Source organism: Python bivittatus, unplaced genomic scaffold (genome assembly GCF_059951505.1).
Source record: "Python bivittatus isolate LINGU-HERP-01145 unplaced genomic scaffold, Pbiv_v1 ctg000020_np1212, whole genome shotgun sequence".
In the NCBI taxonomy this organism is placed as follows: domain Eukaryota; kingdom Metazoa; phylum Chordata; class Lepidosauria; order Squamata; family Pythonidae; genus Python; species Python bivittatus.
In genome coordinates, this window is record NW_028277030.1 from 112268643 (window position 1) to 112285274 (window position 16632).

At 38.6% G+C, this 16632-nt stretch overlaps 1 protein-coding gene across 3 annotated transcripts in view; it reads left to right on the forward strand.

Moving 5' to 3' along the window:
- PTPN14 (protein tyrosine phosphatase non-receptor type 14) overlaps positions 1 to 16632 on the forward strand; it is a 161378-nt gene that overhangs the window by 122485 nt on the left and 22261 nt on the right. For 2 of the 3 annotated variants that reach the window (XM_088146725.1, XM_088146728.1), the window contains exons 17-19: positions 2332 to 2563; positions 4066 to 4229; positions 7872 to 16511. In XM_088146725.1, coding sequence (XP_088002851.1) covers positions 2332 to 2563; positions 4066 to 4229; positions 7872 to 8000 — 525 coding nt within the window. In that variant the 3' untranslated portion in view covers positions 8001 to 16511. Of the gene's footprint in view, positions 1 to 2331; positions 2564 to 4065; positions 4230 to 7871; positions 16512 to 16632 lie in introns of those variants that run through there. The other variant, XM_088146732.1, reaches the window with a different exon arrangement.

Genomic DNA, 16632 nt, shown 5'->3' on the forward strand with positions numbered 1-16632 from the left:
TGTTACAGAATAATTGGGCCATGGAAAAAGTTGCTTCCTAAACAACCACAGAGAACAAGGCAGTCTTATGACCTGAACTGTGGTTATATGTATACATGCCTATTAAGGCTTTTTTTTTTTTTAAATGATGCAGGGAATCTTTGGGACCCCACGATAGTAGAAATGTCTACGTAATAATTGCAATGGGAATTCATACCATGCTAAAATTCCTGATTTTGTTTTCTCCTAAGTAAACACAAGCTGTGCCATAGTCCTGTGAATTCCTGGTAGAAAGTCTTGAACAATACACTTTGTCTGTGGCAATAGTTACAGAATCTGAACATCCAAATGTATAATCTCTGGGATATGGAGCAATCCAGGAGAGTTTTGAGTCATTCTCTCAACATCCTTATACCTGTCTCTTAATTCTGTTGGGCTTCTCCTGCAAAACTCTCCAGATATTTCTGACAGCCTCCTGAATGGACTTCTTCAGGAAGCCTCCCAGGAACAAAATGAAAGGCTGACCTTTCACTGCTTCATTTTATGATTCAGTTGGCAGTAGGTGCGTGAGAAGACACCCAGGCAGGGGGACTGTTTGCATTGCTGGCTTTTCAATCTCTGAACATTTTGTATGCTAATGACATAAAATGCACTTGATCCAGCCATTAAAGCAATTTTATATAGATTTTTGTTGGACTTTTTTTTTAGAGCTGTTTCTCAGTGTAATCTTTCTTTGGTGTAAACTCTGCTGGCAGTCGAAACAAACTCGTAATGATTACTGGTCTGGAAATGGTTTTACTAGCTTGTATTTCTGTGGTAGCTGCAGGGACACTCCTCTTCTCCACTGGTAGCATAGAAACACTGCATGTGTATGTATGTGCGTATGTGTACATATATCTCTTGTCTATACATTTATGTCTGTATCTACCAGTCTGTTCCTTCTCTTCCAGCCTACTGCAATTCTGTGACTTTGCTTCTTCTAATGCTAACACAAACTGAGCCCTGGAAAGGGAGGGGTAATTGTAATGATAATGCATTGGCTGAAATCTGTCCCTCCTCTTCCAGCCCACTCTGTTGCTTGCACAGAGTTGCATGAACTCACCAGCATGAAAACCTGGTCACCTCTGACTAACTGATTGATTGATTGATTGATTGATTGATTGATTGATTGATTGATTGATTGATTATGTGCCATCAAGTCAGTGCCAACTCTCAGCAATTACATAGATCGATTTTCTCCATCCTAACCTGGTCTTTCAGCTCTTCCAATGGGGCACTCATTGCCACTGTCATTGAGTCCATCCACCTTGCTTTCAGTCACCCTCTTCTCTTTCCTCCCATCTTTCCCAGCATTAGAGCCTTCTTCAGAGAGTTGGGTCTTCTCATAATGTGTCCGAAGTAGGATAATTGGAGCCTGGTCATTTGTGCCTTGAGGGAGAACTCTGGGTTGATTTGTTCGATGATCCATTTGTTTGTTTTCTTGGCTATCCGTGATATTCTCAGGAGTCTTCTCCAGTGCCAAAGTTCAAAAGCATCAGTACTTTTTCTATCCTGCTTCTTCAAAGTTCACACCTCTGATTACCAAGCAAGTTATTGAATATAAGGCAGATGTTGTGTGTAGAGGGGTGCATGTCAGTAATCCTGTGCCTGAGCACACGTGTTCTGTAGCTGTTGGATGCTGCCAAATCAGTTGTTCACCAAAAGGAGTCCATGATCTTCAAAGCCTGAAAACCCTGTTCTAAAGTTTATTGGAGTATACAGCCATACTCCTTTTCCTATGACTGCTATTTATTCTACTACTACTTCCAGATCTCGCACTGAGCATGTATTTAAACCTGAATCTCTTCAGGTTTAGTCCAGTGCTGTGGCCTCTCTGCCCCAACTGTTCTTTCAGGGCTGCATATATCACTATTACTTTTGTCTCACCACTGGCTAACCTATAATACTTTTAAATTAGCATATACAGTCACAAGTTCTACATTTATTGAATATGATTTCTAAAACACGAGTCTTGTGTTTATATTTGGCAGGGAACAAAATTGAATAGCCATTTTACTCATTGATTTATCCTGTCCTTCCTCCAAAGAACTCTGAACAGCAGCTATAGTTTTCTCCATAGCTCATGGTACTTGCACAACAAGGCTATAGAGTAGGCTAGAATGTAATAGAATATAATCTCCCATAACTATCCAGGGAACTGTATGAGGAATTGAATCCAGATGATTCCAATCCTACTTTGACATTGTAACACCTGTATCATGCCAACTTAGTACTTGATCTATAGCAATATCTGTTTTTTCCTTTCAATGATTGATGCTAATTTTGCTTCTGTTTCCATTGGGGGCGGGGTAGGAAAGAGGAAGAACCAAAAGCCATCGTTACTGGCCCAAACTTGGCTCAAAACATAGCTCGGCCACTTATGGAAAGTTCAAAGTGACCACCAAATTCCGGACTGTTTCTGGTTGCTATGCCACAACGGGCCTGAAGGTCAAGCACCTTTTGTTAGGGCAGGAGAAGACCGTGTGGCATTTACAGTACACCAACTGGCCAGATCATGGTTGTCCAGGAGAACAAGACTTCCTTTGTAAGCTCTCTTACACGTTAATGTAATGGCAACTGTCTTTATTTTGGGCAGGGGTGCAGGGAAGGTGGGTGAGAACAAAAAGAGGACTGGTAAGAAATGTTTTTTGAGGAGCAAAATACATAACAAATAGATGGCCATTGTGTTTTCTTGATGGAATGAATCCTGTTATGTTACCAAAGTATATGCAATAACATAACAGAATTCATTTCATCAAGAAAATACAATGACCATAGCATGCCTAAATAGTATTCTTATGTGCTTATCACAGTTTCCCAAGGTTTTGCTTGGCTTCTCTTAGGTCACTGTTTTTCAAACTTGGCAACTATAAGAAGTGTGGACTTCAACTCCCAGAATTCCCCAGCCAGCATTTCTGAACTTGAAAATTCAGAATTAGAGGGAAAGCACACATAATAAGGATCAGCAGCTGGTTTTCCAGTCTGATTCTCCCAAAGAGAGGAACCCAGATCCCAGCATAGAGAGCATATAATTGAGTTGCTAACAAGTCACTTTAAAGAACGTCTCTTGCTCAGAGGTACTGACCATAGAAAGAAATAGTTAAGTTCTGTGAGAGAGTCCTAGCAAAATGTTCCACACTGACTCTGCGTGATGTGCAGAATCATTATGAATGTCAGTCTCCTGAGGGCAGTTGTATACAATGGCACTTGATGGGCCAATGATCAGGCTGCTGTAAAATACTTTTCTGTATATAACATTCTAAGAACATATTTGGATACAGAAGGCTCCCCACTAGAGAAGTTTGGCTCAGAAACATGGAAGGTAGCAGGATCAATTACATGAAGGGCATAACATCCTTATTCTCTTCCCCTTGTGCATTCAGTAGCCCTTAAAGCTGAATGCCTGGATAGGACTAAGCAATCTTGTGCCATGTTTGACATCACACAACATAGCTGTTAAAGATTCTGTCATATCCAAAGGGATTTTTAAAAAATCAAGTATGGTGCAGCTAAGGGCAAACCTGATGCTTGCTTGTTTTGCTATTCAGACTTTTCATTAGGTATAAAAATGATACTTGGAAGTTGAGGGTAGGGCAGAAATACTTGAAATTCAGATACAATTTGCAAGGTAAGGAAAGGGCCAGATGGATGCTCCCTTCCCATTAGATACTGCTCCAGCAGGCATGTTTCAGGGGAAACTTGCTGTTGTTCTGATCCCAGCCTGTTAATCGCAGGAATTGCTGTAAGTAATGTCTACAGTCATCTGCTTCAGGGACCTTGGGATTTGCAAAGGGTGGAAGAGTGTGAGTGTATATTTTTTTAAACAGCTGATTAATTTAAAGTCCCAAGTAGTAATCGACACCCTGCTGGCACTTGCTGAATTCAGTGCAGTTTGCTGTCCAGAGGCCAAATAATTAGTGTTTTCCAAGAACTGTAAATGATCATAATTTAAAAGGAAAGTTGCTCCCCCCCAACTTATTTGCCATAGTTTATGTAAAGCTGCATTAGATTTGAGACATGTAATTCTCATTTATTCACACCTTGCAGCCTATTTGGAAGAGATCCAGTCGGTGCGCCGTCATACCAACAGCATTCTGGACAGCAGCAATAATTGCAACCCTCCAATTGTTGTGCACTGTAGTGCTGGAGTGGGGAGGACAGGTGTGGTTATTTTGACAGAGCTTATGATTGGCTGCTTGGAACACAATGAGGTAAGAGAAGGGGTCTCCCTGAAGTTGTTTATTTCTTCCTAAGAAGAGGTGCAATCCAGGGAGTGCTACCACAGGGTGAGGTATAAATGTATCGGGGGAAAGGTCCAGCAGTACTAGAGGGGTCACCATATTATGCCATGCCACAAAAGCAACAAATGTGGATTAGGTAAGCAGATAGTATAATCAGAATACTCTTCTCGTTGTGTCAGGAGCCTTGGTCAGCCATCAAGGTATCAACATAGTCGATACACGCTGGCCTGTGCATCTGCAAATTCACAGAGATAGAGAGAAGAAATGAAGCCCAATGGCAGTGGAGTGCAGAGAAAGAAAAAAGGTCTTTGCAAAGCTCAAGATAAGTAAATTGACCATTCAGAACAGCAGCCATTGGTAATAATCCAGCCATCCCAGTAAACTATGCTAATTAACATCTGTAGTGGAACAGAAAACAAATGTCTCCACTCAAGTCTAAATGGAGGGAAACTTCTTAATTAGTTCCAGTTCAGCAATTTCATGGTGGAGCCTCCAAATCCCAGCTTTTCATACAGTGAGGAAAAGAGACAAGTCTTCTTCTCTCCATGAATAATTTTGCATGCCCCATCCCCTACTTGCTTTTTTCCAAGATAAAAAGTTTACATTAAAATGGTTGTGGGAAGCACACTCTCCAATATTTCTCCCAGTCTTCTAAGTGCTTTTCAGGCTTGACTTGGAAAACAAGGATATTGTCATTGATTTGTTTTTGCAGCAAATGGGAAAATTAAGAACACTAAATGTCAAACACTCAGCTATTAAGAGTTGGGTTGAGCTCTGCAAGTCCAAACTAGCCTGCATTTTTTTTCCTGCTGAGATTGAACTATGTTCTAACTAGCTTAGCAAAGCAATTTAGATGGCTGATGATCAAATTCCATGCAACAGCATTCTTTGGTAAAGTGTGGAAGTTAAAAAGTTGAGAAGAAGAAAACTAAGATCCTTATCAGTATGTCTTTGAAAGAAGGTAGGCCAATCTGATGCTTCAAATAAAATGTGTTATGTGGGGATCTAGTAGAGCAAAGGTGCTCATCTGAAAGCCTCAAGGCCACATCAGCCTCTCAAAGTTTTGCATGTTCCCCAGAGTCCCTCTGAACTATAACACTTAAATTGTCTGTAGTGTGTCAGAAAGCTAAAATTATGAATTCCATTGGGAGCAATCATATTTAAATATGTTTAATTTACAGTAAGTTTAAGCAAAGTCAGATTTAAAGTTTTGCATTATCAGGCTCCAGTGTGCCGCTCAAAGTGGCTCTTGGCCCCAAAATGTTTAAAAGTATTTTATTTATTTATTAAATTTATCTCCACCCATCTCCCCCTAATGGGCAGAGATAAATGATTTAAATTTTATGATCCTATTCAAGTTGGGGATAGAACTATTGATGTCATTTGGACTCAGGTATGTGGCCACCATTCCCCTCACTTCAACAAGGAAGAACAAAGTGGACTTGGTATTATTGGGGGAAACTGAAGTATATGCTGAACTTGTTTAGGTCCCTGAAATCTCTAGATGATGGGAATAGTGTTGGGAAAGAACTGTGCTACTTACTAGATTCATAGAAAGTTAGGGTTGAAATGAACCTTGAAACCATCTACTCCAACTCTTTTTCCAGTGCAGGAGTCTGCTAATGCAGTTTCATTATTGAACATAAAAATGGGGATGTCAATGTTTATATTCATGTTTTGATCATGTTAAAATTGCTCATTGATTTTCCAAACTTGAGGTTGATGGTGTTTTATGAATGGTCCCTGTTAATAACATAATAGCACTATATGTACTGTTTGCTGCATTTCATTCATTCATTCATTCATTCATTCATTCATTCATTCATTCATTCATTCATTCTTTATATAGAAATAGTTTTGTTCTGCTCATCTACCAAAAGTTACTTAGAGTAGATACCAAAAATATAATTAGAAACAAGTTTGGCTGATTGGTTTGTAACCCACCTTATACCTATAGATCTCAGAGAGGGATCTAGACAGGAAGATCAATAAACCAAAACAATTAAGCATAATGAAATCAGCCTAGATTACAAAACAAATACAGATTTCCCCTTTCCAGTCATGTGTATACCTCTACATTTCAGGATGTGTTGAAGAGGTATAGTAATGGAAATAGTAAGGCTTATTTTACGTTTAAGTCTGAAGTAAATTTATAGAGGAAATACTTTTTTGTTGTTGTTGTTGCTGCTCTAAAGGCTGTAAACATGCAGTCAGATATGATAATTACCTTGAAAAAGGCTGTTTGGAACGATAAGTGATAGCCTGAAGAGCATGCTAAAATGTTGGAGACATGTACAGCAGCAGGACCACACTGAGGTCACTTGGTTATTCTGCTTAGACAACAAAGAGTGGATATGAATTGAATCATTGAGCAAATATTTAAATGAATAAATGAATGCTTGATAAGCAGGTGGAGAGATTTACTGTGTTCAGTAGTGACCTGAAGTGAGACTGTAGAATCATTTTGTATAGTTCTCTACTGTCAGGCTATTGGGTGATAGTTTAGAATGAGAAGCTGCTTGTTTCAACATAACAAATATGCCATGAGAATAATGGCCACTTTTAATTGCTATCACATTTATGGCTTCCCCTAATTTTTTTCCATACAAAATCTCTTTTTGTCATATTACCTCATTCTTAGTTTTGGTAGCTTCTGAGTCATATCTCCATAGCTAGGTAATCATTTTTGTTTCAGAAACACCTTTGTGTTTACTTGGGATGTTTATGTTCCAATGTTCAAGCAATACTTCTCAAAGTAAGACAGTATGTAGTTAAAATATTCTAAAGCATCTTCATTCCAAAATTTATCTGCATTTTTATTGTGTTGAGTAGATCCCACTGTGCAAGTGTTACCAGCACTTCTTAGCTTTTGCAGTTCTTTGGAGAGGAGGCTCTAGGAGGAAGAGTGATGTAAAAAGATTTATGCAGTCTTCCTATGATTGCCTCACTGGTGGTTCCACGGTAGTAATACTGGAGTTCTAAATATACCTAATTAAGCATCAGTCCTAATAAGTTGTCTTTAAATGTCTTTTTGGACTTAACTGGCACATTTTTAAAAAATCTAAATGGCCATTTTAGGGATACTGTTAATTACTGGGTTTATACTAGGTACAAAACAGAAGTGGAACCACTTCCTTTCTTGCTATGACCAGAATAAAAATCCTCTAGAATCGATATTTGCTAATAATCCCCCATTTTATCAGTGATTCACTATTCTTGTTTATTCTTTCACCTGGAAACTCTTCCCATGAATAAAGAAACATCTTACATAACTGTGATGCTAGATCACAAGAGAAATGAAACTGAGTGGATTTCTAATCCATAGGGAAGGAGAATGATGTTGTCCAGTTTCATTTTAGATTCATACTTCCTAAGTCAGTACACAAATCTGGACTCAGTTGTTCTTCAATATTCATATTTCTCCTACTGTTGTAATGTCCAGGGGAAAAAAAGCCATTAACTGATATGGAAATGGGTAAAATGGTGCAGAGTAAGAATTGAAAAATGAGAGATTTTGAGGAAAGCAAATGTAATAGATTTATGAATCCTACATTATTTTGTTTAGCTCTACTGTAGAGAATATTGTTATGAGTTTTCTCTTCCACTTTGCAGAAAGTAGATGTTCCAGTGATGCTTCAACATCTGAGGGAACAGAGAATGTTCATGATCCAAACTATCGCACAGTATAAATTTGTCTATCAAGTCCTCATCTTATTTCTACAAAATTCCAGGCTCATTTAACATCTTCAGAAGAGACACAGCATCTTTTTGTTCACTGATCTAGACAGCCTTTTAGGTTTGGCGGAGTATCACCCCTTCTACAAAGCTTCTTGTTTTGCAGTATTTTGTGACACCTGATCAAAATTGCTTCAACAATAAGGACACTTTGTTCTTCTTGCAGATGATTTTGTATGAGATAATTTATTTTTTTTAATGATATGTGAACTTTCTTAATTTGTGGAACATGGGGGTGACCTTAAAATGATCAAACCAGGTTTGACACATCTCTAAATTATAATCTGACTTTAGGAGGGAAGATAATCCTATCTGGAGATGTTCTCTTGACCATTGCATTTCTATATGACATGCAAGGCAGCTTTGCTATTTTATTTTATTCTATTTTATTTTTATGGAAAGAGTATTTAGCAATCTGTTTTCAGGGCTGTGCACATAGAAGAAAAAACAACTTAAAAGTATCTGGCTTTTGTTCAAATTTGAAAGCAGATATATGTCCATAATATTATTGAGAAGGAACAAGCTCTATGATACATGCAGTGCCTTACAGAATAGCAGTGGGATTTCCAATAACCTCAAAATTCCAAGGGTTCAGTACTAAGCAGGAATGATCATATTAGCTTGATGATGGATAGTAGCAATACTTTTATCTCTGAAGCTATACAATAGCCCAAATACTGGAATGAGATCCATTCTAGGAGTTTTCTTGTAGGGTCCCAGAGAAATCTAATCAGTCCTAAGTCCTACAGTTGATGATGTACCTTGAGTCTGGAAATAGAGCCCTGCATACCCATGATGTGAAATAGCCAGATCAGGGGAGTTTTTCAAGTCAGGCTATTCTTTGAATCATATAGAGTAAACCTGAGGATTTTTTTTGTTGATGGCCACATTTTGATAAAATATTCTGTTGGTACATGCTGAAAGTGTACCAATAGTCACTCGTTCTCGGACTTCCTCTCTTTTCTCTCTCCTTCTAAAGGAGAAGTATATATGAGGAAGTATTGTGTAGCTCTTTCTAGATATCTTACTAGGTAACTTGCAGAGAGCTTTTGAGATTAATTCTATGTCCAATTACGGATAAGCCAATAGCTATCTGTAGCCTAGGGCAGCAAGTATAAGGACATGACAGTTCAAAGTATTTTAAAAACATCAATTTAAATGAATAGGGAATACTAACTGTTACTGATTTAATACTGCTTGTGTAGGAGAATGTTCTAGTAGTTTGTGACCTAAGTGTCTGCAGGCTCTTTTGTGTTGCTACAGTCCATTCTTTGGATTCACAATGGTTTTTAATCATCTCCATATCAGAAGCTACCTTATATTGAATTAGACTGTTGGTCCATTGCCCCTGAAAGATCAGGCTAGAGACAGATCATCATGGAGAAAATCTACCTATGTGGTCTCTAGGAGTCGACAGTGACTTGATGGCACATAATAATTGGCCCATTTAGCCCAGCAGCATCTACTCTGATTTGCTGTCGCTCTCCAAGGTCCTGATTCAAATGATTTTTTTTTCACTGAACAATATGATTGCCCATCATAAACATTCCTCTGACATTGAATTATTATAGCCCACTTTTCATATGGCTTTTATATATAATAATCTTCTGTTGCTTTTTAAAAAAATTTATTTTTGATTTTTTTCCCCTAAAAAATCTCTAAATTAGGCAATAGCTGTTGTGCTAAGGCTGGGCTACAGGCTGTATGGAGCTAAGGCACATTCAAATCATCTTTTTTTTTTTAATCTGCGCTCAGTCGTTACCGACTCTGCAGTGACTGCTTTGGACAAGTCCTTTGCAGTTTTCAAGGCAAGGTGTTTCGGAAGTGGTTTGCCAGAGCCTCCTTCCTAGAGCAGAGCCCAGCTGGCGAGTGCAGAAGGCGGGGTTTCCGTTGCTTTGTGCCCTTTTTGGGCGCGCCCGGTTTTTCACGCTTACCAGCAACTGCTCCCAACTCCTTTTTGCAAGGCGCCACCAGCATTTTTCCTCCCACCGGAGTGAGAGTACCCATTTATCTACTCACATGAGTTTTCGAACTGTTGGGTTGACAGGAACTGGGGAGGAAACAGGAGCTCACCCTGTTAACACGAAGGTTGGACTCGAACCGCTGAAGCATCGACCATTTCTGGCCGGCAACTTTCAGCATCATTAAGCCGCTGCACCACCGCATCCCCTATTCAAATCATCTAACTACCCCAAAAATGTAAGAAAAGTAGAGATTTTTAAAAATGTGTAGTTACTTTCGTGACTAAAGTATGGATTAAAGTTGAATATACATCAAAAGAATGATATCAAAGCACCAATCACACTTTCTACAGCACACTTCCTTTAGACAAACATCCAAAGTGACATGGCAATAATATCTTAGAATAGAAGAGGCATTCTCTGTATGTTAGATGGGGAGAATATCTCATAAAGTAATGTTTGACACCTGCATTTTATCTATATTTGTATTATGCTATATTTTACATAGTATAATATATACTTCTAGAAAAAACTCTGCACATCTAACTGGGTAGCTACTTCTTAGGGATTAAGCCTGCAGTCTTGTCTATATGTTCCTGCAAGCAAGTCCCATTGAACTCAGAAGGATTTATTTCTAAGTATATATGGATAGGTTTAACCTATTTCACTGTTTTCATATGTTACTCTAAATCACTGATCAATTGTACTTCACACCAGTCTTGCTAAGAAAAAGACAGAATTCAAGCCACCCTAAATGTTTAGGGAAAGAATATGTGGAGAATGTCTTCTGCTGATGTTCCTTTAGAGACTCTTATTTCTTTAGTGTGCAGTTTCCAGTCCAGCATATCTTTGCCAATGCCAACATATCTCTTGTTAAATTAGCTGAAACCATTTAAAGTCTTTTAGTGGCATCTGCGTGATAATTGAACAGAGACGCTTTGTATCTGGGAAGCTGGCCAAGGAATAAACCTTGAAGCAAAGTGTATTAAATTAGTTATCTCATTATAGTTTTTTGAATAATTTCCTAATGATGAATTAAGTTTGAAACCAGAGCTGTCAAGTCCCATTGCTCTATTTGGCCTGACAGGTAGGGAGTTAGATAGGGAAAATAATCCCCTCCAAGGTCTGATTAGTCTGAGATTTAGCTTGTAATGGGTATAGTCTTGGCTGTTCTGGAAGTGTGCAAACAAAAAGAACTTACTTAATAAGCAGGCATAATGGATGCTAAAAGGAAAGTGTTGATGAGTCATTGCCAAGGCTTTTTGTCACAGTGTATACCTATCTTGCACACAAAATTGCAAAGGAGAGCTTTCTGCAATTAAAGAAAAATGCTCAGGACCAAGCCACATAGTTACTAATATAATAATGAACCATTTTCACACCATGACTAAAAAGAGGGATGATGTTCAAAGGGAGCTTTTAAGACTATTAAAGCACATATTATTTTAGTGTGATTTTCATATTAGGTTTGACCTTAATAAGCTTAACTCGAAAAAGTCTTGGTCAAACTTTAATGACTGTCAGCAGTAACAACAGCATCAGAAGCTTGCTTTATTTTGTTAATATTTGCAGAATTCAGTGTTAATTTACTGTCACCCAGTAAAGACAAAACTTAGCTGATTGTATTAATGATCTTAATGATTAATCTTTTAAGAAAGAACTTATTTTAAGGAATATATCCAAGGATAGCTGTTTTTTTTTTTTTAAAGCAACAACAACTGTAATTGATTTTAGAGTATTATAATGCTTCAAGGGGCAATTCTGTGGTCCCTGTTCCTGAACTAGATAGTATAGAGCAGTGTTTTCCAACTTTGGCAACTTTAAGATGTGTGGACTTCAACTCCCAGAATTCTCCAGCCAGCATGCTAGCTGGGGAATTCTGGGAGTTAACGTTCACACATCTTAAAGTTGCTAAGATTGAGAAACACTGGCATAGAGAGATGAATGGGAGTTCAGTTGCAAGCAGGTTTAGATTAAGACACTGTTTTTTTTTTTTTTTTTTATCCACACTCAATCATTACCAATTCTGTGGCGACTGCCTGGACGAGTCCCTGCAGTTTTCAAGGCAAGGTGTTTTGGAAGTGGTTTGCCATTGCCTCCTTCCTAGAGCAGAGCCCAGATGGTGAGCGCAGGAGGCGGGGCTTCTGTTGCTTTGCGCCTTTTTCGGGCGTGCACGGCTTCTGCGTTACCAGCAACTGCTCCCGTCTCCTGTGCAAGCACCGCCAGCATTTTTCCTCCCACTGGGGTGAGAGTGCCCATTTATCTACTCACGTAAGTTTTCAAGCTGCTGGGTTGGCAGGAGCTGGGGAGGAAGCAGGAGCTCGCTCTGCTGTGCAGAGCTGGGCTCGAACCGCTGAAGTGTCGACCATTTCTGGCCGGCAACTTTCAGCGTCATTAAGCCACTGCACCACCGCGTCTCCTCCAAGACATTAGTACTCAAATGTATTAGTGAGCATCAGGTTGAAGAATGCCCCTATATTCCCTTTCCTAGCGTTTACATTGGATCTAATATTCACTCAGGTTCTGGGATAAATCAAAACTAACTTTCACATTAGCAGATGTATGGCCTGTTGAACCAAAATTCTGGTTTAAATTAAGCTAGTTAATTTCAGAAAAAGCTAAGTAAAAATTATAAAGTTCCTCTTGTCTAACTTGTGAGTTAATATAAATAGTTAATTAACTATGGGTTTATAGACAAAATAAATAGTCAAGGTTTATATCATCCCAAGCAAATTAATGTTGTCAAGGATGGCAATATCTGACAATGTACACTTCATAACTTTCCTCCCCAGCTGTTGTAGAGAGGTTGCATCACATAACAGAAATATCTTGTGGCCCATGGAAGCATGTGTACATTGGAGGCAATTGGTTTGTTAGTGCCACTCCTTGGATAGTTCCAGTCTAACCAGAACGATTCACTTTTTTGAGTCATCCTCATTAAATTACTGTAACACATTCTATACATGGCAGAGTTCTTACAGATACGTAGCTTGGGTGATGACTGAGAAAGATTATGAAGTGTATATAATACAGGTTTTGAAATAATGGGGTTGAAGCGTACTTGATTTCCATATAGTTATAAATGATCTGGACTGTATATCTAGAATGTCTTTTCTTTATATGAATTGCTCTGAACTTTTAAGTCAAGTTTGGCGACGTTTTGCATACCTGTGTGCTATTGCATAATCCTCCACAGTGGCACAGACACCAGTAAATAATTGTGAACTTCTTGTGAGACTTCAGTTTGATCTCTTGAGTTGTTAATGAGAACTGATGGAAGATTGGTAAGATCTTATGCTAAATTAATGAAATCTTGCAAGATTTCAGTTATTTCCCAAGATTACTCCCATTGTGCAATTTCTTTAAAGCTTTAGTAAGAATTGTATTATCCATGGCTGCTATATTGCCTACTCATGCTTAAAACCCTTATTTCTGAAAAGCCTCTACCAAATGTCGTACTATGGAGAACTTCCTGAGAATGAGCATTTTCTGCTGATATGCCAAAACTTTACAACTCCAGGATAGAAGAAGCTCACTCTTCCCAATTTATACTTGGGGCATTCTTTAAAACAACAACAAATAAATAAACCTTGTAGCTGTTTTTTCTTAGAAATTTGTATTTGCTAACTTATGCCCTTTTTTGGTGCACACAGATTGGAAATGTTGGTTCTGTATTTCAAGATGCTAGTGCTTCCCATACCTCTTTTTTTTTCTTTTTTTTTTTGGTGCCTTCGAGTCAGTTTTTGACTCATGGTGACTGCCTGGACAAGTCCCTGCAATTTTCTTGGCAAGATGTTCAGAAGTGGTTTGCCACTGCCTCCTTCCTAGGGCTGAGAGAGTGACTGGCCCAAGGTTACCTACCTGGCTTCATGCCTAAGGCGGGACTAGAACTCACAGTCTCTCAGTTTCTAGCCTGATGCCTTAACCACTGCACCAAACTGGCTCTCTACCTTAATTTTATGTTGTATTTATTAAAGTGATGTTAGCACATTCTGTACTACTTTTGTAGGTCTCTTGATCAAAAGACAAAATGTCTCAAATAAATATAGCAGTTAGGTTCCATAGTGGGATTCACTATAAGGAGGAATTTTTATTTGGATATATTAATTTGCTCCGAATTGGCTTTCAGATATAATCCATAGTGTTGATTTTCCAGGCTCAAAGTAGTGTAGGACCAGGACTGCAGTTTTATAGCTCCCAGGATTGCCACTAGAAGCCACAAGATAGTATCCTTCTCTGAGATCCAAATAAGATCAGAAAGAAAGATGTAATCTCAGGCGAAAAGTGGCATAAATTCCACTCCTTTCTCCTCTCAGCAAAAACAACTATTCATTCAAAAGGCAGAAGCATAAGAATGGATACAGATTCTAAATTCTCCCAGTGTCCCATTATGCCTCCAACTCTGTCAGAGAGGAAGAAAGAAAGAGTGATTCAGACTAACTCTTGAACTGGTCTAAATTTTTCCTCTCATGTTGCTTGCAATGAGAGGTAAGCTAGGGTTATAAATTTTGCCATGAGATGTGGTGCTGGCTACCAGCTTGGCTGGCTTCAAAAAAGGGTTGGCCCAATTCATGGAAGTCATGGGATAAATGGCTATTAGCCTTAATGGCCATGTGACTGTCTCTGGAAGCCATCTGCTGGGAGACTAGTGGGCTTCCCTGTGCAGTTGGTTGGCCACTGTGAGAACAAACTGCTGGACTAGATGGGCCATGGGTCTGATCCAACAGGGCACTGCTTATGTTCTTTACTGGTGGTGGTTTGCTGGCAGGATACTGGAAATGTCAACTAGCACGTCAAGCGTTGGAATGCTCTGACTAGAAAATAAGACTGCCCTGGAGAGAATCCTTGGGAGGTAATCAAAATTGTGGCCTCAGCATGCATGAAAAAGAGCCAGGCTTTGATTACACAGTTGTGGCCACCATCTTTACTTTTTGACCTTTTCTCCTTATGGACCCCCCTGTTACCTTGTCACAGATCTCTTTTCCCATAAGCATTGCAGCCCTAAGTTGCAACCATAATTGGCACTACTATTTTCTAAATCCAGAAAGCTATGATAAGGACCCAGCTACTGAAGATACACACCTTTTTATCTGATTGTGTTCCTAAAATCACTCACGAGGGATATTCATCTAGTATTATTGCTACTAGTGTTTAGGTTGGTTGGATAAATTTCCTTTATCCTTTCTAGTTGTTGATGGTGATGTTGGTTGCCTTATCAATATAATCCCTTCTGTGCTTTAATATTTTGGCAGCATATTTCTACATTCAGATTTTTTTAAATCTAAGCTAGACATTGCCTATATGTATAAAGTTGTTCTACAACAAACACAACAGTTCAATTCTTAAACAGTGTCAGAAAGCATTACTAAGTAAAAATCCACTTACAACTCCCCATTACCTTGAAGACTGAGATTCCTCCATAATAAGTGCAGTTCATTATGGTTGGGTACATGACATCAAATGATGCAGTTAAGCTACTTTTAAATCAGTATTATATTTACGCTGCCCAGTATGTTTCAGACATTCGTGGGGTAGAGCCTACATCTTGGAGCAGAACAAAGGCTACCACGATTATGTGTCTAGAAAGGTTTTCAATTTTTTTTTTAAGATGTTTAGAGTTACAGTGCATTTTGCCTGGACAATGGTGGAAGGGGCTCCCTCACCTGCACTCCATCGTGCATCACGTTTTCAGATCGTTCAACACCAGACCCATTCTTATATTGATGTAGATATTTTTAGAATGCCTACTCATGATAACTTCCATTGTAGCTCTGAAGTGTGAAAGGACACAAATCTCCAAACCTTGTCCTCAAATCATTTTTAAATTGGTAGGTGCTATGATCTTGCACTCAATTATTTCAGCTTTTTAAATGTTGGCATGTAAAATGCAAATGAAATTGACATCATTTCTGTTCAGTAATTAGGATATAATCACTTTCCATAGTAAGGAAGCATTTTAACTCACATCATTGCAGTTTTGTCACCTTTGTTAGGCTTATAGAGTATGTGTGAATTTGTGTCAGTCTCTAATTCAATTATTCTATTTGTTTTTATAACAACACACACTGTTTCTTCAGCAAAATAAGGCAAAAGTCTCCTGTAATCCAAAGCATGGTTTCAGCTGGGAAAGATTTCATTGACAAGTCAATTTAATACTGGAAGTTCTGTCAAGCAGTTAACAAAAATGTTTCTGGCTTACAGAAATTTGTAAAGGATGACCCCATAGTCATCGGTACGTTGGAAGTCATTTTTATTTGGTGAAAAACCCAAGAAAACCCCAAGCCGTGATAGTTAGATATATCACCATTATATATTTGAAACATAATTCATTTTACGGATTTACACCTTACAGTTAATAAACCACAGAAAGAACCACATTGAGTTTCAGCTTTAAGCTTCACGTCCCAGGACAAAGATGGACCATGCACAGCTCCAGAGCTGCCAATAGCCCCTTGTTTATGTCCCCCAGCCTTTCTGGCCAGGACTGCTGAAAACTGGTGGCACAAATTTCACATTTTGGAAAGTGTTGTGCAAGTTGTATGAAAGGTGTTTTTTTTTTTAAAAAAAAAATAGACCCTTCCAAAAGAAGACAAGGAAACTCAAACTCCTAAAAAATGTTGAGAGGGGTTTCCAGTTCTAAAATCACAGCCTTCTGTCCTAGAAGCACTACATCTGAA